Consider the following 27717-nt stretch of genomic DNA (forward strand, 5'->3'; position numbering starts at 1 on the left):
TGGATACTAGATCATGACCCGTTCGACCGAGCGGGAGTCATTTTTTTTTAATTTCTGTTTTTACTAAATGTTATATATGATCGCCAATGTGGATTAATATAAAATTTTGATAAATAACAATATGTACTAATGTGTTTATATAAGCAATGTGTTTAATTACTAAATTTTATTTTTAATTTTTTATGATAACGTAAAGTAGATTTTTTCTGTATTATTTAAAATACATAGTGCTATATATTTTGTATTTTCAACATTTATCATACAAAACTTACATTGGGGTATTATTTATATGAAAATATGTGTAACATAATATATTTATATATTATATAAACATATGCACATCCGCACGGGTTTTATTTTTAAAACGTATTCTATATTGTTTAGTTTTATGTAGTATCGAGTTTGTATAATTCAATTTTGTGTTTAAAGAACAATATCAAAACTGTCTTTCGTATGTAAAAACAACATTTTGCAAGCGCGAGTTGTGTCTTTTTATTGTAACACAAAATTTTATATAAAACTTATGTTTTTTTGTACATTACAAAATTTAATTTTTTAAAATAATTATTACGTAATTTCAAAGTGAATTTTATCTCTGAGGTCTAATATATTTTGTGTGTAATGGTTCAAAGCATTTTCGATATATATTATATTTCAGTTTGGTTTGTTTTTAGTATTATTGTATAAGTATGATACTATACAATATTACTATATTCTATACAATATATGAAGCTATGTGTTATTTGTTTTAGAAAGTAGATTAGGCCCAACGTAGTTATAAGAATAGTCATATCTTTATGTATGTGTCTATGACTTATCTACCTAATGTTATTTGTACTAATAAAATTAATATGGCCAATGAAAGTATACTGATCAATTTAAAATGAATTGTATAGAATAATTATAGAACGATTAATATTTTTAGTATTGTTAGTATATATCTTATTTAAATCGACATGTAATAAATGTAAAAATCATATATGGAATATGGACAAAAAGAAGAACTGTATTTAAGGAAATACATCAATGCAAAGTTAGACTATGGTACGTGTTATATACAAAGAATGAGACATTTAATTTAAATATATGAGGTCCACCTTTAAAAATCCACCTAGAAGAAGTTGTAATGTTCCTGTTTTAATAAGATAGAAGTATTCCTAGACATCTTCATTATTTGATTATTATTTAATTCTATATGAAAATTGGATTTATTAAGTATGTTGAATACCCATCATGGTTATTTAATACTTTTTAGTAGGTTTGGTTTATGAAACATCATATGGAATAAAATATACGATCCTTCTTTTTATAAACATTAAATGATGTTGCATTTTAAAATTCTACTTTTATGGAAACTTTGGTATTATGTGTAAATAAAAAAATAACTAAGCACCGTAAATAGGCAAAAAGAAATTCGGTTCACGTCAATATCAATGAACACAGTCTTTTTCTATGTTCTATGAATTTGCAATACTTTTTAGTCCCATCGAGCAATTGAATTTTTTTTTTCTTTTGAACCATAAGTACTTCTGATTTTGAATTTTTTTGTCAGCTCTGATTTTGATCTATAGTGCTGGTTTTTAGATTGTATCGGTTTAGACCAACATTAAACCGTTATTATGTAAATCACATGCACCATTTATGTCGATTTTTCATATTATTAATTTATCATTAAATAAAGTTTTAGGTCTTGTTTTGAGTCTAGTGGTATTTTTGGTAAATAATACGGTAGGTAAATATCAAATTTGTATTATGACTCTAAATAATAAGATTAAATGTAAATTCAAACTTTAAACCCAAGAATTTGATGTATCGAGTAGTCCAGAAACCGGAATAATTTAAGCAGACAAAATCCATTTAGCATCTCTATGTATATTGATATTTACTGAGTTTCGGCTTCGGATAGAGAGAAGAAGAATTATAAAACTGGCTGAAGTAGAAAAAAGTAGTAACATTGACAGAGAGTGTGTATAATATTTAGCTTTCATAAATCGAAACCCGCCTCAAACACCAACCAATCGACCGTGGGAAATAGCATATGTGTCATCCATCGTCGCTAGCTATACATCATCCTTGATATTAATTATCTTATAAAATCCTCTTAATTTGATTCAGCCACCAAAAGACAATAGTAGCCGATCTAATATTACAATATACGTGAAACTTTATTTCCAACTACATAAATATATGAAATCTCCGGATATCACGGGGTATTTCATCTAAATTATTTTATCAAAATTTAAAGAATATTACCCACTAGGTGACATCTTTAAAGACAAAACTACAAAAGAAAAAAATATTCATGGAACCAAACATGTTAAAAGTAAAACAAGCAAAACAAACTTAAATTAATCTAGAGAGAAGCCATGTGTAGCATCTGAACGACGGTACAGTGGAGAAGGCCCGAAGTAATGGCAAGCCCCTGATGGTAATATGCCACCACGAAAATTGCTCATAATCCTATGGCACATCAAGGAGCACTACTACCTGAAAATAAAATCTAAAGAAAAGATCCAAGAACTGTTACCATATCTGTAGATCTAGAAGTATATCTGATCTTGAAGAACATTCAATAAAGAGAGGAATCTCACGAAAAAGAAGGAAAAGGCAAACAAAAACAAAGATCAGAGCTCAGCTCTGTTATACCCAAAAAAAAATTGAAACAATTAATAAAAGAATGTTGACTTAATATTAAACAGAACACAATAAATCAGCATTCAAAAAGACATTAACATTATTTTCTAATCTAATTATCCAGACACCTTTAGTGGTATGGTTGCCACTGTGGTTATACTTTCAAAGTTCAAACTATTTGCGGAGGAGACTCTCGAGAAATTGAATACCGTACTATATCAACGAAGCGATAATATCCGACTCTAGATCCAATTTCTGTTATCTTTTCTTTGGTTACGTTCTTTCTACTCATAATATCGTAGTTTTGGAAACACATACGAATCATTATGTAATCCTAATTTCTTAATTCTTCACTGATTAAATTATTGGACTAATTGTTTAGCTTTGAGTGCCAATAAAGAATGTCGTGTGTTAGTTTTTTATACTCTTAGCCCCGAAACAGATATTCAAACCAATTTTTTTTTGTCAACTCCAAACCAATTTGTTAATTTAAACATTTGTCAACTTGTTTTGGTAATAATAATCCGTGAAAATAAGATACATAATGTATTTTTTGTCAGCTTTTTTCAGCAGATATATAATGTATAAATTAAACCTTACTTGATTTCTTGAAAAATCATGCAGAAGTGAAAAGCCTATACAGTACGGCGGCTTGAATTGATTGGCTGTATCAAGTAGCCAACCATAAACGGAATACTCATGCTAGGTTCCTCGAATTAGAATGAAAAATGTGGCGAGTCTGATGACCACAAGGCTTCCAATAGTAACAATATACACTTACTGATCTAGGTTATACACTTTGGGTATATGTTACGTATGAAACATCTATAGAGAGATGGTTTGGTGGAGCCTGGAGAGGTGTTTAAGGAGTTGTTGGAAGTGGGAATAATGATGAGAGTCTGATCACATGCGACCGAAAAGGGATGCATTTATAACAAAGTTCCATTTTCATCATTTAACATATGCCGCCGGGTACATCATCATCAAATAAGCATGGCGTATGTTTCTAGGGATTCGCTTCTCTTTAACCTGTAGATTTCAGGTCCAATATTTTTGCCCTTTTTATCTAAAGTATGACTGCTAAAATTAAAACATAAAGATAAAATATCATATGACATTTTCAAGCACACAGAAACTCATAAAGGAACACGCAAACTCTCAAACAAGAAAAACATACAATAATGAAACATTAACAGTTTAAGTAACATTAGGAACTATTCAAATAAAATTGGTAAAAAGTTAATCCTAAACGCTCAAAATCATCAAATAAGCATGGCATGTGCTTCTAGGGAATTGCCTCTCTTTTACATGTTGACTTTAGGTTCAAATTTTATGTCTTTTTTAACTGAAGTATTACTGATCAAAATAAAATACAAAGATAATATTTAACTCGGTAGTAAACATAACATTTTCAAAAACAGAAATTCAGAAAGGAACATGCAAACTTAATCAAGAGAAAAATACAATAATAAATTTTTATTTGCTGAAGTAACACTAAGATGTATCCAAGTTAAATTGGTAAAAATTTAATCTCAAACGCTCAAAATCATCAAATAAGTATGCCATATGTTTTTTTTTGGAAACTTAAGTATGCCATATGTTTCTAGGAATTCACTTTTCTTTTACTTGTAGACTTTAGATTCAAAATTTTATGCCTTTCTATCTAAAATTTGACTGATCAAATTAAAATATTTAAACGTGTAGAAGAAAAGAGAAATTCAGAAAAGGAACACACAAACCCAATCAAGAAAATCATATAATCGCAAATTTTCACAGCTAATAAACATTAAGAACTATCCAAAGTAAATTGGTAAACTAATAATTTCAAACGCTCATAAATTCAAATTTAACAGTTAAAGTCCGATGTCAACATCTCTCCTCGTTTCCTCTCGGAAAATGGAGATCGACAGAGGCCACATACTCTCGTATCGAGGACGCGAAGAACTCTACGTTCGCTGCAATCGAAGAAGGAATAGTTCCTGGTGCATGGCGGCTCCACGTTGGTGCATCTCTCTACTGTGATATTCCTGCTATTAAGGAGAAGCTGGAGAATGCTGATGAACGTTTGGGAGCTGACATAGTACAGAAGGTAAAAGATTCATCAGTTTTATCTTGTGATCGTTTGAGATTTGATCTTATGAGGTTTTGTGTTTTTGAAACCAGGCTTTGGTGGCACCAGCTACGCTGATTGCTCAGAACGCTGGAATAGAAGGAGAAGTTGTTGTGGAAAAGATTATGTCCAGCGAGTGGGAGATTGGTTATAACGCCATGACTGATACGTATGAGAATCTGTTGGAAGCTGGAGTGTTTGATCCAGCTAAAGTGACGAGATGTGCACTTCAGAACGCTGCTTCGGTTGCGGGAATGGTGCTGACCACTCAGGCCATTGTTGTCGACAAACCGAAACCTAAGGCTCCTGCTGCTGCTCCTCCTTAGGGTCTCATGGTGTAATGAAAATTACACATTTTTTTTATCATATGGCTACTATATATTTGTTGTCCCCAATTATTTGCAATGTTTTTCTCTTGGGGAAATGAGTAGTTTGTTTAACGGTAATGAGAAATAATAATCTTTTTGATTTATGATTGCAAAACAAACTTGAGAAGTTTGTATTCAATATGTACTAAGCACCACCATTCCCTCAAACATCATTTGTCTAAGTTGTATTATTCAACTTTAGTGTTGAACATACATACGTTAGGACGTCAGGTCACACCTTCGGACAGCTAATGCTATCATTTCATAGCTATACATCTCTCACATCTAGATCCTAACTAATATATAAAATATGTATACTAATCAATTTATCACCAAATGATTTTAGATATATGTTTGTTTGCAATGAGTTTATGTCGTCATAACTTCAGGTTTGGTATTCACATATTGTTCCAAAATCTTTAGTGTGTGTTCAGAGGGGCCGAACTCAACACCATTTGTTTTCGGGAGTTGATAAATTTTGAAGGACAAAACTTTAATTTCATTCCACTTGGATCGGGGAGAAGGATTTGTCCTGGAAGCAGATTGGCACTGGCCATGGCTGAGGTAACAGTGGCCAACCTTGTGAACAGGTTCGATTGGAGAGTCGAGGCTAATCCACTAGGAGATGATAAGCTCGATCTACTTGAAGCACCTGGCCTAGATGTTTGCCGCAAGTTCCCACTTATTGTGTTTCCATCTTTAAACGCAACATGACCGGATTTAAGGACTGTAATAGTTTGAGGCTTATCACACATTTTGCCCACTTGATGTTTATGGCATTGTGGGTAATTGTATGCATGCTTTTGCAATGCTTGTCCTTGTCTGTTTCTGGAGCTTAATTAATAATACATAAAATACACAAGGTATCAATGAAAATTAAGAATTTTGTCTATGGAGTGAACTACAATTTTCTTTGAGTGCCATGTAATTTCTCTTAATAATATAAGAGCACTTCCATCTATGAATTTTTAAAAGGAGAGAATGAGAAGTAGTATCTCTGCAACCGTGTCCAAATTTTTTTTTTTTGATCAATCTGTGTACAAATATATTTATAAATTAAATTCATGGCAGATGTCCAGGTCATTTAAACAATTCAAATGTAGAGGTTTGTGTGAGTGTGTCAATAAATGCAAAGACAAACGTTCGACTTTGATTGCGATTTCAGAAACTCACGGACTTCCCTACTTCTTCTGAATTTTTCCCCACCTCATCACACTTTTTCTCTTCCCAACTAAAAAAACATCTCCGCAGTGCCAGCCATTTTGCCTCTGTCATCTCCTACTTACTCTCTTCTCTTTCGTTTCCAGCCATACATCACGAGTCCATTTATGAACCCTAAACCCTAAATACATGCATATCTCCCGCCACTTATATATTTCTCACATGTCATTATACCAAACTCTCTAACGAAGCAAAAATTGAATCCAATGTTCAATACAAAATTCCATGTTGTCATTATCACACTATACCTTGTACTCCTATATGCCGGAGGACGTTTAATACCACCGGGTAGCGTTCCAAGCACATCAATGAAGTCTTTATCAGTCGATGATACAATCAAACTGAATCCAAAGAATCAGATTTTCCGTGGGACAGAAGTAAAGAGTTGTAAGCCTAAGGGGTTCCGACCGAGATCTGCTCCGAGCCGGTTTGTAAATTATCAGCCTCTTGTTTCTGTTAAGTGTTCCTCATCCAAAGTTACTTCCCGGTCCAAAATTTCGCCGTAGTTAGTTTTTTTTTCTCCACCAAAATATATTTAATTGTGAAAATAATAATGTGATGTTTTGACTCTTTTATTGTCGAGATTGTATGGAGGAGTATATGTAATGCAAGTGTATGTGTTATTTTTATCTCTTATATACAATCATATACAACTTCTCGAGGACAAAATGCAATTTTGTATTCTCTAGAACTGCAACTCTAAGATCTTTACATATTAAACTTTATTTTATTGATTTTTTATTCTGGTTGTAAATGTCACTTCTAATTTTGAATAATAAAATATCCGTTTGTTGTTAAAAGAGATTTTTGCATGAAAAATTTATCTCTCTCTACTTTCTACAATATGTGGTGGTGAAGTGGTGCCGAACGGTTCGTACGAGGAAAAGAGTTCCTAGAAGATATGATGATGATGGAGTACCGCAATCTTATGCAGTAGACGGTGTTCCTGACATTTTCTGCCAAATTGGACGGTTTGGTGGTAAACTGAGAGAAGTATGGTGGTCCAGTGATGAGGATAAGCATAGTGTCCACACTTATATTCTGCTCAACTGCGAGGATGCTGTGATGCATTCTTTTGAAAGGTAAATAATATTCGTGTGTATTATATGATATGATGTTAATTAATTATATGATATGATGCATTTGTTTAATTTGCAGCTTGTTTGGAGTTTATGGTTTCAGTTAGAAAAAGAGGTTGAATGTGTAGAAGATATGATAGTATAGATATGTAAGTTTGGGGTTTAGGGATTTTGATTTTCGGGGTTTCACATATTTCGTTGTAATTTCGTTGTAAAAAAAAACGCGGGCCTAGTAATTTCCTCGTAAAGTTTAGGTTCGTCGTAACTTCGTTGTAAACCATGAATCGGGGTTTAGGGATTTGATTTGTGGTTTCAAAGATTCGTTGTAAACACGTCGTAAACAAAAAAAGCGGGCCTGGTACATTCGTCGTAATTCCTGAAAGCACGTGTCCTCGTAAATTCGTCGTAAACTGAAACACGGGACTGGTATATTCCTCGTAAACCCAAAAATGCGGGCCTGGTACTTTCGTCGTAAACCCAAAAACCCAGAAAGCACGTGTCCTCGTAAATTCGTCGTAAACTGAAACACGGGCCTGGTATATTCCTCGTAAACCCAAAAACGCGGGCCTGGTACTTTCGTCGTAAACCCAAAAACGCGGGCCTGGTATATTCCTCGTAAATTTACGACAAATTTACGAGGAACATGTTTTCTTTATATATGCAACGCCTCTGAACGAGGCTTCCTCGTTCATTCCTCACAAATCTCTCTCTCTCTAAGGTAACTCCTCTCTCTCTCTCTCTAGTTAGTTTTTTTTTATAATTAGTTTAGGTGGTTAGTATAGGGAATTAGTTTAGAGAATTAGTTTAGGGAATTAGTTTAGGTGGTTAGTATAGAGAATTTTTTTTAAAAATAATTAATTAATAGTGTTGTGATTTTTAATTATTTTTTTTTAAATAATGTAGATCATGGCTCCTAGGAAAAAACCACCACCGACTTATGATGAGATGTTTGGCGACGGTGCCGGGACGTCTTTTTCTTCCGGCGGCCGAGCATCTTCTGATGCCGTTCCGGACTCTCAGACATCTCAGAGAGTTTGGAGTCCTCCTCCCGCACCTCACATGGCTCCACCTCCGCCACCAGCAGCTCAGATGGCTCCACCTCCTCCACCACCAGCTCCGCAGGAGCCCATTCCAGGGGTAGATGTTCATCCAGACTTGCGGGTGCCTCCTCATGCACCATACGCAAGATATACAGTGGAGGATTTGCTTTCCGCGCCTGGACGGGAGGGTATGGACGTTTTGGACCCCGATAGACCGCCGGTTACTTATTGGTAAGTAAATTTATAATTTAAAAATTTCAAATCATTTTTATATATTTTATTAACAAGTTGGTTCAATTTGCAGGTTTGGGGCCAACAACCGTGTTTCCCGGAGCGTTTCAAAGACGATGAAGGGATACCTCGACGGAGCTTATCCAAACTGGAGCTTGACTCCAGATCACGTCAAGACCACTTGGTTTAAACAGTTTGCGGTAATTTTTCAATTTTTTTTTATATTTAATTTTATTATTTTTATTAATTATTAATAATTAATTATTAATGGTTTCATATTTTTGTTTGTTTCAGCAAAGGTGGAATTGGTCCTTAGGAATCACCGAAATGGTGAAGAAGAAATTCGAGGCAAAGACGAAGACTCGCCTTACCAACACGGTCTCGGATTGGAAGGATAAGTGGGAGATCTACGGCTATGACGGGAAGCCCACTGGGGTCACCAAGGATGTATGGGATGGCCTCATCGCCTTTTGGAAGCTACCCAGCTCAATCAAGAAGGCCAACTCCTGCTCCGCTTCCCGTATGACCAAGGATAAAGACGGGAATTTGCCTATGCTTCATACCACCGGGCAAAAACCTCATGCCGGGATCCGTCTCGACGCTGTAAGTTTTAGTTGAAATATTTATTTTATTAATAAATTTGAATTTCAATATTTAATATTTTATTATTGGTTTTGTAGTTTGAGAAGACCGGAGTCATGCCATCTTTGTCCGACCTCTTCAAGATGACTCACGCCAAACCGGACGGGACTTTTGTTGATCCTGCATCCGAGAAGCTCTTCAACACTGTGGCTGCTCGGGTTGATGAGCGGGAGACGCAACTTACCCAGCAGTCTCCGGATGGATTACCCGTCAAATTGACGACGGAAGAGGTCGACAGGATCTTCGAGGAGGTAAAATTTAAAAGCTTTTGTTTAAATTAATTTTACTATTTCAACAATATTAACTATTTAATATTATTTTTTGTAGGTCGCTCCAAGAAAGAAGGGTCGGACGGTGGGAATCGGTTCTGTAAACGAAGTCGCAAGGGCGACTTCGTCTTACTCTTCTAGACGGGCCCAAGAGACTTCTCAGATGCAGGCTCGATTGGATACCCAGCAGGAGCGTTTAGACTCTCTCGAGAACCTGTTGGATATTATGGCGATGGGGAACCCCAACATGCAGAGAGCGTTGGCGGCCAGACGAGAAGCTCTCGGGATGCAACAACGGGATCCCGAATCTACCGATCCAGTGGGAGCGGGAACGAGCGGAGAGGGACCGAACGGGACCGGCTACTTTGATGATGTATCGCTCCCGTAGATTTTTATTTTTATAATTTTGTTTTGTAAAATATTAAAACTTAAATTTTATTTATGGAATATTTATTTTCTAAACAATTGTTTTTTATTATTTGAAATTTTAATTTTTATAATTTCCAAATTTATTATAAATAAAAATAAAATAATAAATGAAATTAATATAATTAATATAATAAATAAAATAACGATGTAAATTCGTCGTAAAGTTTACAACGAATTTACATCGAAGTACTCGTAAATACGATGTAAATAATTACATCGAGTTTACAACGAAGGAGATGTAAAGTCGTCATAAATTTTACAACGAATTTACATCGAATATTTACATCGAATTTACATCGAATTCTTTACAACTTCTTTACGACGAATCTTTACGAGTTAGTTACAACGAGGCTTTACGTGGACATTACGACGAATTCATTAACTCGTAACCGTTACGTGGCGTTTACGACGAATCTTCTTTTACGACGGACGAATAACAACGAATCGCTTTTCGAGGTAAATTCGTCGTAATCCCCTTTTTACAACGAATTTACAACGAATATCGCCCTGGTAAATAATATGTTTTTTTGTAGTGTTTGTTGTTAAAAGGGATTTTTGCATGAAAAATTTATCTCTCTCTACTTTCTACAATATGTGGTGGTGAAGTGGTGCCGAACAATCCATAATTAACTTAGTCCATAATCTCTTCCAATCTGAATCTGAGATATGCTAACTTACTTTTCTGAATTAATGTTAAATTACAATTTGATCCGCACGAACATACATGTAGCTTTTTATTTTATAAATATATAACTGTGTTGTTATTGCGAATGTTTTAAACCATATATTATAATAATATTTAATAGATTAATGTAAATAATTAAAAATATGTAATTGATAAAATGAATCTAGTATGACTTTTTGTGGTAGATACAAATTGTATTTTTTAATATTTAATAGAGAAGATTGATCCAAAAATAAACTGTTTTTACAACTTTTTCGAAAGAGAGTTTCCCTCATATTCCTTATAACCTTTGACTCCAATTAAGTCCTAGTAGCAAACCAGATTTAGAGCTCCTCATTCAGGCCATAATCTCCCTTTGTGTTAAGTGCAGTGGCGGACCTAGGATCTAATTTTACCTGGGTCAAACTTAAAATTTAAGAGGAAAAAATGAACAAAAGGTGTCATGACCAGGATTTGAACCGTGGGTTAGGGGTGTCAGGAGGAAGAATTTACCATTAGAACTACCGATTTTCCATAGTATTATCAAACAAATTAATATTTATTGAGATTAAAAGTGTGTCAGGTGACACCCCATTTCCCTGTGTAGGTCCGCCTCTGGTTAAGTGATATTATGCGATTACGAATCGTTTTGTTATCAGGCCGTGTAGTGTTGTTGCTGAGCGTAGTGCTTCTCCTTGCCGACATGCATTCTTTTCTCTCTCCACAGATTATGGATTGCAGTTTGAAATCCATATTAAACTGAAATGTGTGAACTTTGGCATTCATATGTTTACCACTAACTTCTTTTAACTTATCCTGTCAATCACAAATTGATCACCAAGAGAAACCTCCATTAACCCGAAGTTCTGATACCAGTATGTTGTTACGGATGTGAGAAAATACAGATTAACATATGAATAAACGATAAAAAAGCACATATATTTAATGTGGTTCATTCCTAGAGTTAAGTCTACAGGCAAATGAAATACTTTATTGATGGAGACGAATATTCAGAGTACAGCTCATACTACATAATAAGATAAATGCTCTGCTGCAGGACAATTCAGAATCCGTAACGCTTTGCCAAAACCCGTATGGCTTACCCATTGGCTTACATCTCGTTCCACACTTACTCCATTCAGGTTAGACACATTCTCAACACCTTCAAAGAAAACAATCGTTGCTTTCTTTTGAAAAAAACTCTGAAAACGTTACTGGATGTTGCAGGGTCTTTTCGAAAACGAGTACCTTGGGGAAGTGTTTGCTGTTGGAGAAGTGAGGAGTATATCAGATTACGAGGCAATAGGAGGAGATTACCGAATATCTCCAGAGCAAACTCCAAGTGGTTTAGTCAAAAAAAAAAAAAAACTCCAAGTGGAGGAACATGCTTGTGTTGTTGGCTATGGCTTTTGGCTACCATCTTATTGTTTATGTTTTGCTACGTTTTTACCCAAACAAGAATGTGTCTGGTCGTTTTCTGTTTTGTCATAGGACGAATAACAGTTGGCTGTAACTAGTAAAAAAATATGGAATTTGATGGAATTAAAATAAATGGAATGATATGAATGGAATACAGCAAAAAATGGAATGGAATGAATTTCATTCATTCATAATCAAATTTGTTGTGGAATCATTCCTCTTTATATTTTACCTATTTTCTTGTGGAATTGATAGAATGAGTATTTCATTCCATTCATGTCAAATGGTGAATTTTTTTTTTTGGAATTAATGGAATAAGCCATTCCACATCATTTCATTCCAAAAATCAACAATCCAGTTACTAGGTATCAGATGGTTGATGATTTTAGATTAAAATTTTTGCTAGTTGAAAATGAAAACTGTTAGAAGTTTTGGTTTGAATTGTTTTACGTTGATGGTAAAGTAGAAAAAATAATGTATCATATTAAACTTGGAAAATGAAACCAGAAGAGTGATTGAATTCTTTTATTTGATTTGATTAGTTTGATTCCAAATTGCATAATATTATTTTTTGGTTATAAGGAATACATACTTACAACTTCCAAGTATTATAATTTTTTTTTAATCAAAATTGCAAGTATGAATATCACCGGTTTATAACTAAAAAGGTAAAATAAAACTTATTATTCCCGATAATCAAAATTTTGACAAAACGATACAGTCATCTTCTATAACACAATAACACATATTTTTAACCATTAAGCTTTTCCATTCGATAACCCAACCTTAGCCCCAAGTCCATCAATAAACAAACCCAAATTCTCCTCAGACGATCCACCCCCTCTCAACGCACCTTCCAAACTCATTTTCACCCGTCCGATCTCCCCCTTAACCCCCTCCCTCGATTCCCCACGCATCAAACGGTCAATACTCATCCTCACCTCCTCTCTCCCAACCAAACTCCGATCCTCGCACAGATTCATCCCGATCCTCCAATCATCAACCACGAGCTTCCGGTTCGTGACCTGATCAGTCAGCAAGGGAAAGCAAAGCAAGGGAACCTCGCACCATATGCTCTCCAAGATCGAGTTCCACCCGCAGTGCGTCAGGAACCCCCCGATGCTCGGATGCGAGAGAACCGTCATCTGGCAGCACCACGGGATCACGATCCCTCGATCTCCGGCCTCCGATTCGAACCCCTCCGGCAAGGGGTCGGTATCGTCGGAGCTGACGATATCGGGACGAACCACCCAGACGAAGTTGACTTTACTTAATAATATCCCGTGCGCGATCTCCACGAGGTCTTTCTTGGTCACGTGCGCGTAACTGCCGAAAGATACGTATAGAACCGAACCGGCCGGTTTAGCGTTGAGCCAATGCGTGCAATCGGATTCTGACCAGAGGCTGGTGGTGACGACGGAGGAACCGGTTTTGAGGTTGAATGGGATGATCGGTCCGATGGCGTAGAAGGGGGTTTTGGAGTTTAGGGCTTGGATGGTTTTGGATTCGAATTGGTGGATGGTGTTGCAGAGGACGAAGTCGACTTTCTTCACGTCTTCGAAGGCTTTGAAGATGATTTGGTGAACCACCGAGGAGATGTCGGTTTCTTGGAGATACGACGCCGTGTCTTTCGGGTTTATTGCTTCGACTCCCGGGATGTAATCGATTAGGTCTCTTCGGGTTTCTGTGATTGCATGGAAAAGATTGGGTCAGATTTAGATAAATCCGAAAAATATAAGGATGCGTTTGGTAATATTTCCATAATGTAAGGTTTTGTAAAATGTTTTTTTTTTTAACAGACCCTACAAGAAAATGAATTTATGGACCCCAAGTTACCCAGCTACACCTGACATTATTCACATGCGCCATAATTAGTGACAAAAGATATTATTTTCCCAATTTTATATCTTTACGCTTTACTTTTTCTTCTTCCTTTTTGGTCGGCAAATCGTAACGCTTGCTTTAAAAAAAAACCTAATTAAATGTTTTAGTAAGAAACATAAACCATACATAAAAATCTCTATCCCTTAGGTAGGTATCATTTTTCAGGCTTATTTAAAATATGGCACAATGGAGGAGAAATCATAACTACAGTGAAACCTCTATAAATTAATAATATTGGGACTACACCAAAACTATAATTTTTATTAATTTATAGAGATTATTAATTTATCGAGATATTAATTGAACGAAAAACTCAATTTAGAACTATGAAATTATATTAATTTATAGAAATATTAATTTATAGATTATTAATTTAAAGAGGTTATACTGTATATGATATTTTCTTAGTACGATTTAATCTACTAACGTGCTACTATCAAATTATCATCAGCATGTATTAAAACCCGATTTATAAACCAGCTGGGAAGTTTGTCGCCATCTTTTTTCTAAATATAAAAGCAAATTTTGACCATGTAATAATGCATATTTCCCAAAAATACTCACCAGTATTAATATTTTCTCACACAACTAGCATAACATATAAGTGTATAAATATATAATAGGAATAACAGAATATTCGAATCTTGGATCGGTAAACATGGTTGTTCAAAAAAAAAGATCGGTAAACATGATCTCTCAATCTTACTCACATTTCGAAATTAATATAGACGTTGACCAAGACAAAAATGCGGAAGATCTAGCGGTATTATTAATTGTAAATATAAAATCAGAGAATTGAATTAGAATAGCTAAACTAACTAAAGAAGAAGATAATTTACCTTGAGCACCAAAATGACCATGAATCCGAAGCAGATCCATATGGTAATAGAGAGAAAAAACCAAAGCAGCTTCGGTCCAAAACGAGACACAAACCAAACCGAACTTCCTCGCAACCACCGACGGCCAGACAAAAAACGTGTCTGCGATCATCACATTCACACCTTCTCCGACAAGACTCTCCGCAAGCAGCTCCTCCACGTGAGCCGAGAACACGTGCAGGAGCGACGACTGGTACTGGTCATGGTTCAAAGACCGGTCAAACCCGAGAGGAAGTCCGTCGGAGACCGTAGCGTACCTTATGTCGAGACCAGACTCCGATCTAACTCCGGCGAAAATATCCCCGGAGTTGATCTGGTGGTGGTTGTAATGAGTGTTGACGAAAGTGACGGTGATCCCCTGCGACGCGAGCTTGATGGCTAAGTGTACGAACGGGTTTACATGTCCTTGGAATGGGTACGGGATTAAGAGAGCATGAAGATGGTGTTTACGATGATTGTTAGGGTTTTTAACGTCGGCCATTGAAATTGGGATCTTCTTTCTTTGGGAGCTTTAGATAATGAGGAGAAACCACGAATGAGAGAAATTTAAAGGTTATATTTTTTGTTAGTTAAAATAAAATAAAATAAAAGAAGAATCTGTGATTAAGAAAAAGAAAATAAATGGGGCAAGTTGGGAGTAAATGAATGACTTTGCATTGATTCGCGGAAATGCCATAGAAGTGGATGGTTAGTGGCATTTCTATGCATTTTCTCCTCTTTGATTTTTAATAGATACGTAAATATAATTTTCGGATTAATGACTTATTTTCTTATAAGATATTCTTGAGCAAATCAAGTAAGATACCATGGCTAAAATCTAGTTCTTAGAAAAGGTAATGACCATAAGATTAGGATTCAAAAGTTTTTAAAGTTGCCGATTCAAAGTGGTAGATTTTTTGTCAAAAATACTCTCCTTTTAGTAAACGAGGCAAAAAAGGCTTGAGGTATCATTTATATATAAGAAGAAAAAGGAAAGCTGAAATTTTCTTTTTGCTTGGCCCGTTATATACCTCTAAAGTTTATGCAAATTCCCTTGTATTATTTGCCAGCATCTATAATATTCGAAGAAGATCAAGACGAATGAAATTCTGTGAGAAAGCTTTTCTTAAGTGGTGGTGGAGGGGATATGCATTCTAGAACCGATACTCGTGGTCATTGTAAATTTAGGGGTATTGTGTTCTGATGAATCTTTGAGCGAAAATGGGAAGCAATTTGATAATCTTACATGTGGTTTATTGTTTATGTGATTAAGTGAATTCGTGTGGTGCTAAAGTATTCTATTTAGAGTAGAGTTAATCAAATTTCATCTTGTTGCGTCTGCTTTGTGTGATACTCCGGGTAATCAAATGTGAGTATATGTTTTATCTTTAGTATGTTCGTATACCGGGTAATCATTTTCTTGGATGGATAAAGTGACCACTTATGAGTGTTATGCTAGGAGCATTAAAAATGTAGAACGAAAAGCTAATGAAACTGATGAAGAACATAGTAATGTTTATGGAAAATGTGAAGTATTAGAGAGAAACATTCAAGTCTAGGAGCTAAAATATGAAGTTTGAGACAAGGAAAAAATTTAGAGAAAGAAAAAAGAAGATAGAAGTTTTTATAAAAATTCTAAATCTGTTATAAGAATTGTTTATATGTAAGCTTAAAAAATTAATGAACAATTAAAAAGAGAGATACAAGTGGTGACAGAATTATAACAACTACATTAGAAAGTCGATAAATTAATAAAATTATAAGTTAATACATTTTTTAGTTTTGAATTTGACTGATTCAAAATATAATATAAATCGATAAAATAATAAGATAATAATTTTTAAAAAATTTTATATAAATATATAGCTCCATTAAGATCATAACTTAATAATCTATATCTATATATATTTTTCTATAAGTCTAAACTAAACATTATTGGTTTTATATTCACAATGAAAATATCTTCATTTTTTAACAATTCAATATATTTTGATAATAATTAGTAAAATTATATCTAAAACCAAATTTAAATTATACGAAACATAAAATATATACCAAATAATGTAAAAATATGAATTTTAAAATTTTAAATTATTTTAAGTTAAATCAACTGTTTCTTATTTTATTAGTAAAATATTCAAAAATCTAAAAAATATTTTTTTATAAATTAATAACTCTATAAATTAATAAAATATCATAGTTCTTACATTACTAATTTATAGATATTTTACTGTCTACAATTCAAATTTTCATTTGCAACTAAAAATTTAAAATATATTTTGTTTTGATAATTTTTTTATATATTTTAGAAAAAAATAAAGAAAAATAAAAAATTAAAAAATATTTGCATTTACGAGATGGCGGTCATCCACCTATCTTAATTTATTAAAGGCTTGAAACTTGACGTGCTACCATTGCATCTACAAACTCGAATGCATATAAATATATGCGCTTAAAGAAACAGTCACCATTGCATCGTTATTTTGTTTTTTATTTTTTTTTTGTAATGTTAAGATTTGTGCCAATTTTTGCTTCTAATAAATATAATAATGTGTGACTGATAAAATATTGTAAGATCATGGTAGCTTGTAACCAATAATCATTGCAACCTAAAATCCTTACTCTGTCCAGAATTACACAATTATTAATAATCAAATCATTAGTGAAATAAGGGTTCAGATTAATAAAGTAATAAATAATAATCTTCTAATTGTACCTTGCCAACATAGCGTCGCGAAGTACTCTGGTCGGATAAAATACTCATATAAACCTGCAATCCATACTGTTTATACAGATCATATAAACCATTTTGTAAACTCAAGACCCTAAAACTAAAACATTGCAAACACATTTACAACCACTGAGAATCACCGTCAAGATCATCGTAGACCCCATCATCGAGCCAATACTTAATCGTGTTTGGAACATAATATCGATCCTCAAGTCTTGCACCAAATAGGCTTGAGTTGTAAGTTTAATGATACGTGTACATTAGTGTGCACATCAACAATAACATATCTTTACTAGTTAGAACCGGTATCACAAAAAATTGAATACATATTACAAGGAGAAACAAACATGACTGACCACATAAGCAACTTTTGGTCTTTCTCAGCAAATACCAATGGCTCATTTTCACATGCTCCTCAACTCGTATGGCATCTTTATTAGCCCCTTTTCGCTAAGTTCCAGTCTCTATCACTCCTTAGTGCAATGCGCATCTGTGCCATGCATCACACACTTGCTATATCCAACGCTTCTCAGGAAATCTCGTATCTCTTTGGAGCTACTATTGCTCGCCTTGAGCAGTCTTTCATCTTCCTCGTAGATCAGATAAGGAGCCTCCGCCGGTTTCCTGGAGAGCAGCTTCTTCGCGCCGTTTAAAACATGCTTCTCCCAGCCCTGAACGTCGATCTTGACAAGAAGGATCGGTTGAGAAGGCGGGATGATTTCATCAAGAGGTATGGATTTCACCTGGACCGCTATTTCCTTGTTGGACTTGAACGCAAGCCTTGCCCCCACCTCCGAAACCGCGCTGTTGTCAAGCCTCCCTACCAACTGGTATCAAACAACACACATATAGCCAGACCCAATAAAACAAGATGAGTGGTTTTATACACTGGCAGTTACCACTACTAATGATATTGTAACACCCGTCTCATCCTCTATCGATCTAGGCGGCGCCTAGGCAAGCTAAATAAAAATCGGCCTAGGCGCCCACCTAAACAATAATCTTCTATAAGCCGCCCTAACTAGTGCCTAGCGATTTTTAGAACATTGATTTAAACATAAATAATAATAATGCTTATTTTATGAATAATTTAATCTGAGATAGTGGAAATGTGATATATACCTTATGGAAGGTAATATCACCATTTCTATCAGAAGCAGCAGCTTCAAACACAGTAACCAAAGAGGCAACTCTATTGAACCAAATCCCATCACAGATCCTCTGCAGATTCTCGAAGACAGGCTCAAAGGCGAGCACCCTAAACCCCATAGCCGCGGCGGCGAAGCTAGCCATACCGACGTTAGCCCCGACATCGACGACGAACCCGTCTTTCCCATCGGCCCTCATCCTCTCCAGGACCTCCTGGATCGTGGCGGAGATGTCCGGTTTCCGAAAGGGCTTCCCTTTGAGCAGCCTCACGATGTTCTTGTGGGGCTTCTCCGGGAGGGTACCGAGATCGGCGAGGGAGTAGAGGAAAGGGTGTTTGAGATTCTCGACGACGTTGGCGATTATGGGTTTGGATTGGGGGCATTTGAAGCAGTCGAATGGTGGGATCGGGAACTTGGTGGAGATGGTTGGATTGGTGTTTTGGAGAAATGAGGAAGAGGAGGAGGAGGAGAAGAAGAAGAGAGAGGAGAGGAAGATGATGGAGAGGAGGATAAGGAGAGTGATTAAGGTCTTTGGTGATAATAGCTTCTGATTCTTGTCTCTTTTCCAGGCGTTTGCCATTGATTTTTTTTTTGTTATTTCCGACAAGAACGAAGTTAGTGAGAAGCTTAAGCTCTTACTGTGATTTTAGATCTGACAAGACAATAACTAGCGAGAGATCTGATCAGTCTATGAGTGGGAGTGGGCCTTGTTTTTATTCTTATTGGGCTAAGTCGTTAAGGCCTTGTGTCTCCTCTATTTAATATGTTAAGGTTGTACGAGAGTGATTAACAAATCAATTATCAAACAATAACGAGAGAGCTGGGCTCATTCGATAAACAAGGGTTGTGAAGTGATTCAGGGAAGTCAATGGCGGACATTATTCACGGGAGATTGTTATCGACCTTTGAGTCAATTTGGGCAATTGGTTAGACTGTAGAATATGTCTTTAGATTTAGTTTCTATCTATAAGCATAAAAATTATCAGTCTACTTTATTTAGTTTTTAATGCTAAATAAAAAAATAGAAAATAGTTATGGGAGTTACTGTTTCTAAAAAAACTGTTGTATGAACCTTTTGTATTTTTATTTTATTTATTTAATTTTTAATTAGACATAAATAAATAATATCGACTGAATTTTATATTAGGTTCTTGTACAGCTACAGAGTATGTAAACATTCTATCCACGTTGTTTACTTTTTCTTGGCTCTAGAGATTGATTTACGTCTTGCAGTTTATCACTGGGCCCATAAATCCAATTAAAGTCAGCATGTTCGAAACAGAACCTGCTCTTTTACTGTTTCAACTCATGAAGTCAAAACATAGGAGAAAGTAAATTTAGTAATGGGAATAGAATTAAATATTTTTGTCAAAATCCATAGTAACAACATTTCATGAAATCAAACGATTAAAAAAAGATCCACAAACCATTTAATTATTATTAGACAAAAATAATATTTCTTATATCAATTGTATATGGGTTTATAATGGGAATAGAATTAAATCTTTTTGTCAAAATCCATAGTAACAACATTTCATAAATCAAACGATTAAACAAAGATCCACAAACCATTTAATTATTATTAGACAAAAATAATATTTCTTATAACAACTGCATATGGGTTTAATAACAACTAAATTTTAAGCATTATAATTTTTTTACTAAAATAGGTCATCAGTCATTTAAAATGTAAATGTAAGTAAGTCTCATATTAATAACAAAACATAGTAATAATTATTGCTTTTGTATTAAGTTCTCATCTCTCTCTAATTAATTAATTAAACTAATCACAGCCAAGCAAGATAAAGAATAAAAACTGCGTATAAAACGAAAGAGACAAGACAACAACAATTGAAGAAGACAAAGAAGAGATCGAATGTCTCTACTCACTCTCCTCCTCTTCTTCCTCTCCTCACTCCTCTCTCCATCCAAATCGAGTCCACTAAAACCACACCCTCTCCCTCTCCCACCCCTCCCTTCCTCCCAACAGCTCCAATGGCAGCTCGGATCCATGTCCATGTTCCTCCACTTCGGCCCCAACACCTTCACCGACTCCGAGTGGGGCACCGGCAAAGCCGACCCGTCCGTCTTCAACCCGACCCGCCTCGACGCCTCCCAGTGGGTCCGAACCGCCAAATCCTCCGGCTTCTCCCGCGTCATCCTCACCGCGAAGCACCACGACGGCTTTTGCCTCTGGCCCACCGCCTACACCGACTACTCCGTCAGATCCTCCCCGTGGCGTAACGGAACCGGCGACGTCGTGGCCGAGCTAGCTTCCGCCGCCGCCGCCGAGGGCATCGGGCTCGGTCTCTACCTCTCCCCGTGGGATCGCCACGACGGAAGCTACGGGAAGACGGTTGAGTACAACGAGTTTTACCTAAGTCAGATGACCGAGTTGCTCACAAAGTAATAAACCTCCTTTTTTGATTTTTGATTTGATTCCCTTTCGAAAGATTCGAATCTTTTTTTTTGTTTGTTATTGTTTTAGGTATGGAGATATCAAGGAAGTGTGGTTAGATGGAGCCAAAGGGGAAGGAGAGAAAGACATGGAGTATTACTTCAACACTTGGTTTAGTTTGATCCACCAGCTTCAGCCCGGCGCCGTTATATTTTCCGACGCCGGTCCTGATGTCCGGTGGATCGGTGACGAAGCTGGAGTCGCTGGCTCTACTTGCTGGTCGCTTTTTAACAGAACCGATGCGAAAATAGGGGACACTGATCCTCTCTACTCTCAGGAAGGCGATGGGTTTGGTCAGGATTGGGTGCCGGCTGAGTGCGATGTGTCGATCAGACCGGGTTGGTTTTGGCACGCGTTGGAGAGTCCTAAACCGGTGGCTAAGCTTCTTGAGATTTACTATGACTCCGTGGGGAGGAACTGTCTTTTCTTGCTCAACGTTCCTCCTAACTCGTCAGGGTTGATATCGGAACAGGACGTTAAGGTTCTTAAGGAGTTTCATGAGTTGAAAAAATCGATTTTCGACAATAACCTCGCCCGGAAAGGTTTTGTTAACTCGAGCAGCGTCCGTGGCTCGGAGTTTGGTGCGGAGAATGTATTGGAAGAAGGGTTGGATAAGTACTGGGCGCCAGAGGAGAAGAAGCAGAAGAGAGGGTGGGAGCTGTACTTGGAGTTTCGAGATCCGGTTAGTTTCAACGTGTTGGAAGTGGGAGAACCGATCCAGATGGGACAGAGGGTGGCCTCTTTTCGTCTGGAGATGCGGAACGTTAAGAGCGGTGAGTGGGAGAGAGTTGTGAGCGGCACGACCGTTGGTTTCAAAAGGCTTTTGAGGTTTCCGAGGTGTCAGTCTCGGTCTTTGAAGCTTGTTGTGGAGAAAGCTAGGGCCGACCCGCTTATATCGTACGTTGGAGTCTACATGGATAAGTTTTCCGATAAGGGGAGGGACTCATCTTCGAAGATAACAGTCACAAGGACGCTTCAGGAGGAGATTGTAATGAATGATTCCAAGAAATAACTTCTCTGAAGAAGTGTTAGGTGCTTCGTCAAATGATATAATCATGTTATGTATATTATCATTTGTGACTTCTATCTAAATTAAATAAAATGATCGATGTTGTGTGTATGAAGGCTCCAATTTTCTCTCTTTTGTAGGTCATAGTTTCACCTCTTAAGTGTATTTAATTTTGTCCAATGTAGTGTCACGAAATATTCTTTTGGTGAATGTGTCGAATCTCCTCTGAGCTGTGTAATTGAGAAACTGAAAATTTCAGTTTTATGTGTCCTGAATTTGTGTTGTTTGTTAATCTAGCAGATTACTGTGTTGACAACAGACACATCAGTTAATAATGTGATAGAGCTGCGAGCCTGCGACAGTTCTCTTCGGTTGCTCAGATAATGCGTTTTTTTTAAGCCCAATCCTAAAGCCGGCAAATAAATGTTACTTTGCTTTACACTGAAGCTGGTCAAACCTCTGGTATAGGTTCTTGAGATGGTTCTTGTAATGCTGTTGTTTCCATCTGCAGCATCTTTAACCAAGTTACGTCTGTGATGGAGAAATGGTTCGGATGCAATTTCTCGGCCTTGAAACCTTAAGCTCAACACATGAGAGTGACTTAACTTGTTCAACTAAGATCACTTGTTCCACTAAGATCAGTGATACAGCTCTGTTGCACAAAGAGTGCTTCTTTGGAGGATTGTTCCACAAGAAATCACAATTTCTTATGTTATGTTGGAGTCAAACATATGGATGTTACCAAATACACCCTAAACATTTCTCCTTATCTACAACAATGTCACTTTCATCATTCTTTTCAACCACCATAATTAACCATTTTGAACTCTTAAAACTCATAATTCAATTTCTGTTTACTTTTCCTCGTTCTACACCAACAAATCTCCATTTCCTCATTCTACTTATAAGTTTCAGGTTTGGTTCTTCAAGCATATGAAAGAAAAGACAAAATTGAGGGTGTTCTGTGAACAACTTCACATCGGCTTTAAGCTTCTTGATCACCTTTACAGTCTTCCTCGCATAACACTTGGTTTGTATCTTGCTAGTCTTTGTGAACTGAGTGTTATTGAGGTACATGTCAAGAGTTTGTCTTTCCTGCAATCATAATACATTTATATTACTCATCAAACATTATCCTAGTAGTTGTTCAAGTTACCTACATTTCTTCTTACTCACAGTGTCCAATTTGAATACAAAACGCATACATCAGATGCAGACATTCCATCACTTTCTGACTCTTCTGAGAGCAATTATACAATCAATTCTATCACTGGGATTTCATCTACGAGCGTTTCTCATCTTACTCTTGCCTTTGCCTTTAAGTTGTAAAATGCAACGTTTAAGATAATATGTGTAAGAAACACATCTCTTTTTAATAGTGTTACATATTAGCAAGCAAAACAAAATCAGTACGTATAACATAAAGAAGAAAAAATATTGTTTGGAGCTCTCTTTCTATGCATGTGGGTATTTTCAAACTGTATTTGCATTTTAATTTATTTGTAATTTTCTTCTCAAAATCCCAACAACTTTCTTTTTGTTGTTGTTGTTGTTGGAGTGACTACTAAGAGGCTGGCTGGTGTAACCACAGCGGTTGCAGGTGCGGTTGCAGACATTTGCGGTTGTGGACATTTACGGATGCGAGTATTTGCAGTTTTAGGCGTATCAGAGATTTGTATGACTGGTACAATGATTATAATTTGGTGTCTTTGGAGAATACTTATGACTGGTTAGCTATTAAATGCAATAGTGATTAAATAAGAAATTAACAATATTTATATTTTATGTAATTATAAAAAATTAAAAATCATATTATTATAATAAATATAAGTATTATATTTTAATTATTATATCAATTTTTTTTAAAAAAATAAAAATTTTGTTTTAAGTTTTATAATATAAATATAAAATATTTATTTTAATATTTATACTATTTCAGTTTAAATTATTAATTGAATATTCATTTTATATTTACATAGTTTTTTTATAAATAAAATTTTTTTACCATCTGACAATCGTAAACAATAGCTTGAACCAACTTTTGAATTTAGACAGATGGAAATGATTTATAGCGTTTTGTTGTTACAAAACATCAATAATCGGTACCAACCGTGAAAGCTGCGTTTGCCGATGGTAGCAGAGAATTCAGTCATGTCCTAACTTTAAATATAAGTATATGATTATTTAACTTGAGCTTTTATTTTTATGAACCTTTATATATTTTTAGATTACACATTGTTACCAATATGACTTTGGCGGAGTGAATAAGTTAACTACACATTTGGCACCTTTGCGATTCTCACTCTTGAGTGAGGACTTGTAAAAGAAAAAAAAATTATTTGACATGATGAGTGTCAAATTTGGATCATTTCATATTTACATGGATCCAAAATCTGAACTTGTGAATCGGATGTTTGAACTTGATAACACTGGTCAAGGAAAATATTTTAATGGATTCGTATTAAGACCAAAGGCAAAAGATAACTAGATAAGGCGACCACATAAATGAAATGACAAAACACATGGCACATACGGTAAAAAAATTTGAACAGCTTATTCACTTTTTATTCACAAATAAAATGTACACATCATAGGCCAAGGTTTTCTTTTGCATCATTGCATGTCTAAGGAGTTCTGCAGTAATACATATTGTAAATAACCTCGTCTTGCAAGTATACATATACATACCATTAGCAATTCAGTTGCATGATTCATTTGCAGTATATATATTTTGACTTCTCACAAATTATAAACGTCGAGCTGCGAAGCCTCTATTTCACAAGTTAATAAGTTTCTTGCTCACAACATGATATCATCTTTCCATATTTGATGCACTGTCATAAGAAAATGAATGAGTTCATTAACTATTAGCTGGAGTGCTGGACCATCACAACAAGCTTTCATTTCACAAGAAGACAACTTAGACGAGATTGAGAAACCCAAGCGTATGTTGCTTATTGGCGTGGGAGTAATTTGTTAGCTAGAATTGGGCAGAAACAATTTCCAACATGATAAACGTGCTCGCTCTCCTTTTCACTCCTCTAGAAAACTCCCAACAGGAAAAACATTATTAGATTTTATGCTAGTAATTCTAGTTAGGGTATCTGAAAGATCATGATTCCAGATCAACCACACAATAAGCTGGTACAAATATTTCTAGTAATCATGTCCAATGTGATCATTATAAAATTAATCATTATTGTTACGTACGTGCTTTTGTCAAATAAAATCAAATCATGCCTCGTATGTTATCAGAGTGGATGACTTCTATCTTAATCAAATAAAATAAATAAATATAGTATTCCAATGTAATGTCATGAAATAAGCTTTTGGTGAATGTGTTAAATCTATTTCTGAATCTGTGTTGTTTTCAATAGAGGCTATTGTAACAGATACGTCATTAAAACTGTGTTTTGCTTCGATACCGCTGCGACAGTTCTCTTTGGTTGCTCAGCCGATGCGTTCTTCCTCTTCACCAAGCTCAATCTTTTTTTTTTGTTCAACCACTAAGCTCAATCCTAAAGCAAAGAATCATATACTCACTTTGCTATTTTTTTATACACTGAAGCTGTTTATATCACTTATTTAAATTCTTGAGATGGTTCTTTAAATGTGTTGTTTCCATCTCTATGGGTAATCACGTCTTTGATGGAGAAATGATTCGGATGCAATTATCTCGGCCTTGAAACCTTAAGCTCAACACATGAGAGTAACTTAACGTGTTCCACTAAGATCAGTGTTTCAGCCAGCTATAGTAACACGGATACAGCTCTGTTGCACAAAGAGTGCTTCTTTGGGGATTGTTCCACAAGAAATCACAATTTCTAATGTTGCAGTCAAACATATGGATGTTACCAACAGTCATAAGTCGTTTGATTTCTTGTTTACACTTTTTTCACAGTTTTTATGTTGGAGTTGAGCATATGTATGCAACAACACCCACAAGTCGTTTGATATCTTGTTTACGCTAGATTTGAAGCCTCTGTGCATTGTTTTAGAGAGGGAGTTGTAAGAGCGTAAGAGAACTATTATCACGTTTGCTGTATCTTCTTGAAGCTCTCAGTTGTGTGAGAAGCTCAAGACTCTCTACTCTATATAGTAAATAGTGTACATATATGGTTACTTAACATCAGTTTTTATTTTTTTTGAATGAATACTTAACATCGGTTTTTATTTTTATGAACCTTTATATATTTTTAAATTAATGTTTGTTACCAATATGTTTGTTTGGTATCTAATACACATTGGTGGAGTGAATAAGTTAACCACACATTTCGCACCTATGTGATTCTCTCTCTTGAGTGTGGATTTGTAAAAAATAAAAACCTTGTATGAGATGATGATCAGTTTCGAATTTGGATCATTTCATATTTACATGGACCCAAAATCTGAACTTGTGAATCGGATGTTTGAACTTGATAACACTGAGTCAAGGAAAATATTTTAATGGATTCGTATTCAACCAAAGGCAAAAGATAAGGCGACCACATAAACGAAATGACAAAACACATGGCACATACGGTAAAAACTTTGAACAGCTTATTCATTTTTTATTCATAAATAAAATGTACTCATCATAGGCCAAGGTTTTCTTTTGCATCATTGCATGTCTAAGGAGTTCTGCAGTAATACATATTGCAAATAACCTCGTCTTGCAAGTATACATATACATACCATTAGCAATTCAGTTGCATGATTCATTTGCAGTATATTTTGACTTCTCACAAATTATAAACGTCGAGCTGCCAAGCCTCTATTTCACAAGTTAATAAGTTTCTTGCTCACAGCATGCTATCTAGGGATGTTAATATGGGCTTTTAGGAAAAGGGTTAGCCCGCCCCGCACTAAAATTTTTAGCCCTAAACCCGCACTTTTCTATCCGGGCCAAAATAGAGCCGCTTAACTTTGGTACTTGGGTTTTATCAGGGTTAACTTTTTTTTTGCAGCAAACAAAGAAAACATCGTTTCTTCTCATCTTTCTCGTAATCAATACGAAATCGAAGGGTTTGAAGCTCTTTTGGGTTTGTTCTGAAACGAAATTGATCTCTGTTCTAAGTTTGTGGTTTTTTAGATTTCTGATGTTTCTGTTATGAAGTTGTGTGTATTGGAGATCTATAGTAGCTTGCTTTAGTTATTTCTGTGAAACTGTGACCATAGTTTTGTTGTCTTTGTTGATTAGAGCTGGCTTAGATGTCTTAGTGAACTTCTCTGTTTGATTGCTTAGATGTCTAAATGAATTTGTGTTGGTATGGTACTAAGCCACTAGCAAGCTGTTTTGATACTTTTGTAGACTAGTATACAACGTGAATGTATAGGTATGTTCTTTGACTTCCTTGAGTGATTAAATTCTCTAATTACTTGAATGTATAGGTGCAACTGTTGGAGTGGAGACAACGACTTGGAATCATGGAAGAGAGCAATTTTTAGTTTTTAATTTTATGATAAACATACCATTATGAATAAAAATATGTAAACTTTTAAATTTTAATTTCATGATAAACATTTACATTTAAATTTCAGCTAA

General features: G+C 35.4%; 3 protein-coding genes, 1 long non-coding RNA gene and 1 pseudogene across 4 annotated transcripts; 3 read left to right on the forward strand and 2 right to left on the reverse strand.

Annotated features, from left to right (window-relative positions):
- The first annotated feature begins 4133 nt into the window (after window positions 1-4133).
- On the forward strand, window positions 4134-5085 carry LOC108850844 (ruBisCO large subunit-binding protein subunit alpha, chloroplastic-like; annotated as a pseudogene).
- A 7682-nt stretch (window positions 5086-12767) lies between these two features.
- On the reverse strand, window positions 12768-15459 carry LOC108855569 (UDP-glycosyltransferase 86A2). The gene is made up of 2 exons (XM_018629418.2): window positions 14830-15459; window positions 12768-13790 (listed from the first exon to the last, which is right to left on the reverse strand). Exons 1-2 carry the CDS (start codon window positions 15347-15349, stop codon window positions 12865-12867), a joined length of 1446 nt encoding a protein of 481 aa, XP_018484920.1. The 5' UTR covers window positions 15350-15459; the 3' UTR covers window positions 12768-12864.
- Window positions 15460-17844: 2385 nt separating this feature from the next.
- On the reverse strand, window positions 17845-19383 carry LOC108848236 (uncharacterized). The gene is made up of 2 exons (XM_018621546.2): window positions 18701-19383; window positions 17845-18405 (listed from the first exon to the last, which is right to left on the reverse strand). The coding sequence occupies exons 1-2, from the start codon at window positions 19304-19306 to the stop codon at window positions 18046-18048; spliced, it is 966 nt and encodes a 321-aa protein (XP_018477048.1). The 5' UTR covers window positions 19307-19383; the 3' UTR covers window positions 17845-18045.
- Window positions 19384-20566: 1183 nt separating this feature from the next.
- LOC108855739 (alpha-L-fucosidase 1) lies at window positions 20567-22304 on the forward strand. Its single transcript, XM_018629626.2, has 2 exons — window positions 20567-21132; window positions 21215-22304. The coding sequence occupies exons 1-2, from the start codon at window positions 20603-20605 to the stop codon at window positions 22194-22196; spliced, it is 1512 nt and encodes a 503-aa protein (XP_018485128.1). The 5' UTR covers window positions 20567-20602; the 3' UTR covers window positions 22197-22304.
- Window positions 22305-26996: 4692 nt separating this feature from the next.
- LOC130511484 (uncharacterized) lies at window positions 26997-27717 on the forward strand. Its single transcript, XR_008944964.1, has 2 exons — window positions 26997-27214; window positions 27564-27717. It is a non-coding gene; the product is annotated as an uncharacterized LOC130511484 (long non-coding RNA).

This window comes from Raphanus sativus, chromosome 4 (genome assembly GCF_000801105.2).
Source record: "Raphanus sativus cultivar WK10039 chromosome 4, ASM80110v3, whole genome shotgun sequence".
NCBI lineage: Eukaryota > Viridiplantae > Streptophyta > Magnoliopsida > Brassicales > Brassicaceae > Raphanus > Raphanus sativus.

What these genes read in the sequence shown, in the direction of transcription:
- LOC108855569 (XM_018629418.2), bottom strand. Translation starts at nt 15,349, where the DNA reads ATGGCCGACGTTAAAAACCCTAACAATCATCGTAAACACCATCTTCAT. An exon ending in TGGTCATTTTGGTGCTCAAG is followed by an intron (nt 13,791 to 14,829) that starts GTAAATTATCTT and finishes ATGCAATCACAG; the next exon opens with AAACCCGAAGAGACCTAATC.
- LOC108848236 (XM_018621546.2), bottom strand. Translation starts at nt 19,306, where the DNA reads ATGGCAAACGCCTGGAAAAGAGACAAGAATCAGAAGCTATTATCACCA. An exon ending in GTGATATTACCTTCCATAAG is followed by an intron (nt 18,406 to 18,700) that starts GTATATATCACA and finishes GTTTGATACCAG; the next exon opens with TTGGTAGGGAGGCTTGACAA.
- LOC108855739 (XM_018629626.2), top strand. Translation starts at nt 20,603, where the DNA reads ATGTCTCTACTCACTCTCCTCCTCTTCTTCCTCTCCTCACTCCTCTCT. An exon ending in ATGACCGAGTTGCTCACAAA is followed by an intron (nt 21,133 to 21,214) that starts GTAATAAACCTC and finishes TTATTGTTTTAG; the next exon opens with GTATGGAGATATCAAGGAAG.